Source organism: Sinocyclocheilus anshuiensis, unplaced genomic scaffold, assembly GCF_001515605.1.
Source record: "Sinocyclocheilus anshuiensis isolate Anshui unplaced genomic scaffold, SAMN03320099.WGS_v1.1 scaffold1091, whole genome shotgun sequence".
NCBI classification, from domain to species: domain Eukaryota; kingdom Metazoa; phylum Chordata; class Actinopteri; order Cypriniformes; family Cyprinidae; genus Sinocyclocheilus; species Sinocyclocheilus anshuiensis.
In genome coordinates, this window is record NW_015544196.1 from 104,433 (window position 1) to 106,232 (window position 1,800).

At 36.2% G+C, this 1,800-nt stretch overlaps 1 protein-coding gene across 1 annotated transcript in view; it reads left to right on the forward strand.

Moving 5' to 3' along the window:
* Nucleotides 1-1,800, forward strand: part of LOC107696724 (serine/threonine-protein kinase D3-like) — a 20,917-nt gene that overhangs the window by 8,527 nt on the left and 10,590 nt on the right. Inside the window, exons 6-8 of the mRNA XM_016497203.1 lie at nucleotides 351-474; nucleotides 1,209-1,286; nucleotides 1,418-1,631. Of these exons, the coding sequence (XP_016352689.1) occupies nucleotides 351-474; nucleotides 1,209-1,286; nucleotides 1,418-1,631 (416 nt within the window). The remainder of the gene's footprint in view (nucleotides 1-350; nucleotides 475-1,208; nucleotides 1,287-1,417; nucleotides 1,632-1,800) is intronic.

A 1,800-nucleotide genomic window follows, 5' to 3' on the forward strand; every position in this document is an offset into this window, starting at 1 on the left:
TGTGTGTGTGTGTGTGTGTTTGTGTGTGTGTGTGTGTCTGTTTTCCTGTGTGTGTGTGTGTGTGTGTGTTTCTGAGTGTGTCTGTGTCTGCGCGTGCATGTGTGTGTGTGTTTCTGAGTGTGTGTGTGTGTCTGTGTGTGAGTGTGTGTCTGTCTGTGTCTGTTTCTGAGTGTGTGTGTGTGTCTGTGTGTGAGTGTGTGTCTGTCTGTTTCTGAGTGTGTGTGTGTGTGTGTGTGTGTGTGTGTGTGTGGCTGTCTGTTTCTGTGTCTGTGTGTTTCTGAGTGTGTCTGTGTGTCCGCGCGTGTGTGCGCGCGTGTATGTGTGTGTGCGTGTGTGTGTGTGTGTGTCCGGCCGTATTTCAGCAGTAATATTCCTCTGATGCGAGTGGTGCAATCAATCAAACACAGCAAGAGAAGAAACAGTGGAGTGCTGAAGAAAGGCTGGTTAATCCATCATACCAACACTGACATGCTGGTGAGACACTCTTATTCATATGTAGAAGTATTATTATGTATTTTTATTTACATATTATATATATTTTGTCATTTTTATTTATATAGACTACAGGTAAAATGGTAGGGGGTTGGTAAAAAATGTTTTGTAATGTTTTAGTGTCAATAAGATACTATTATAGTTTTTATTAATAGTTTTGATTTGTTTTTATTTTGACTGTTTTTCATTTTCATTTTTGTTTAAGTTTTTTGTCATCATTGTCATAATTTTTATTTATTATTATTATTATTTTAATATGTCTATATATGTACTTGATTTGTTTTTATTTTTATTTTGACAGTTTTTTTGTCATCTTTATTATTATTATTATTTTAATATGTCTATATATGTTTTAGTACAATTTAGTTTTTTGTTCCCGTTAACTCTAATAACCCTACTCACAGAGGCTTTATTAATTTGGTCAAAAGTACAGTAAAATATTCTGATATATTATTATCATTTAAATTAACTGTTTACTGTTTGAATATATTGTAAAATATAATTTATTTCTGTGATCAAAGCTGAATTTTCAGCATCATTACTCCAGTCTTCAGTGTCACATGATCTTCAGATTTTTCTGTTTAATTTTTTAAGGATTCTTTGAATTGAAAGTTCAGAAGTAAATCATCTGTTTGAAATAGAAATATTTTGTAACATTAAAATAAACAATTTTTTTTAATTTTTTTTATATTATGTTTTTTTTTTTCTCTTTGCAGAGAAAACGTCACTACTGGGTATTAAATGGGAAAAGTATCACCCTGTATCCGAATGAAATCAGCATTAAGTACTACAAGGTTTGCAAGTGTTTAGAATGCATCGTGTCATCTTTACCACTTCATAATGCAAAATACAGCAACGCTTGACACATGGTTCATCTTCGGGCTTTCATGAAGTTATTAATATAGTTGCGTGTGCTTCATTTCAGGAGATTTCTCTCTCAGAGGTGCTGCAGGTTCGAGGGCCGGCTCAGCTCGCTATTCCAGTGTTGCCAGGCAACAGCGCACACTCGTTCGAGCTGGTGACGGGATCTCTGGTGTACTGTGTGTTTGCGGATCAGGACGGCCCGTCATGGGAGTCGGCTCTCGATCAGGCCCTCAGACCGGTGCAGGGCACTGTATGCCACACGACAAACAACACCGGTTAGAGCAACAAGACGTGAATTATTCATGAGCCTCTGATTCCACACAATATAATATACTCTAAGTTCAACCAAAAATGAAAATTTACTCACACTCAGGCCGTCCAAGATGTGAGTTTGTTTCTTCATCAGATTTGGAGAAATGTAGCATTGCATCACTTGTTCATTAA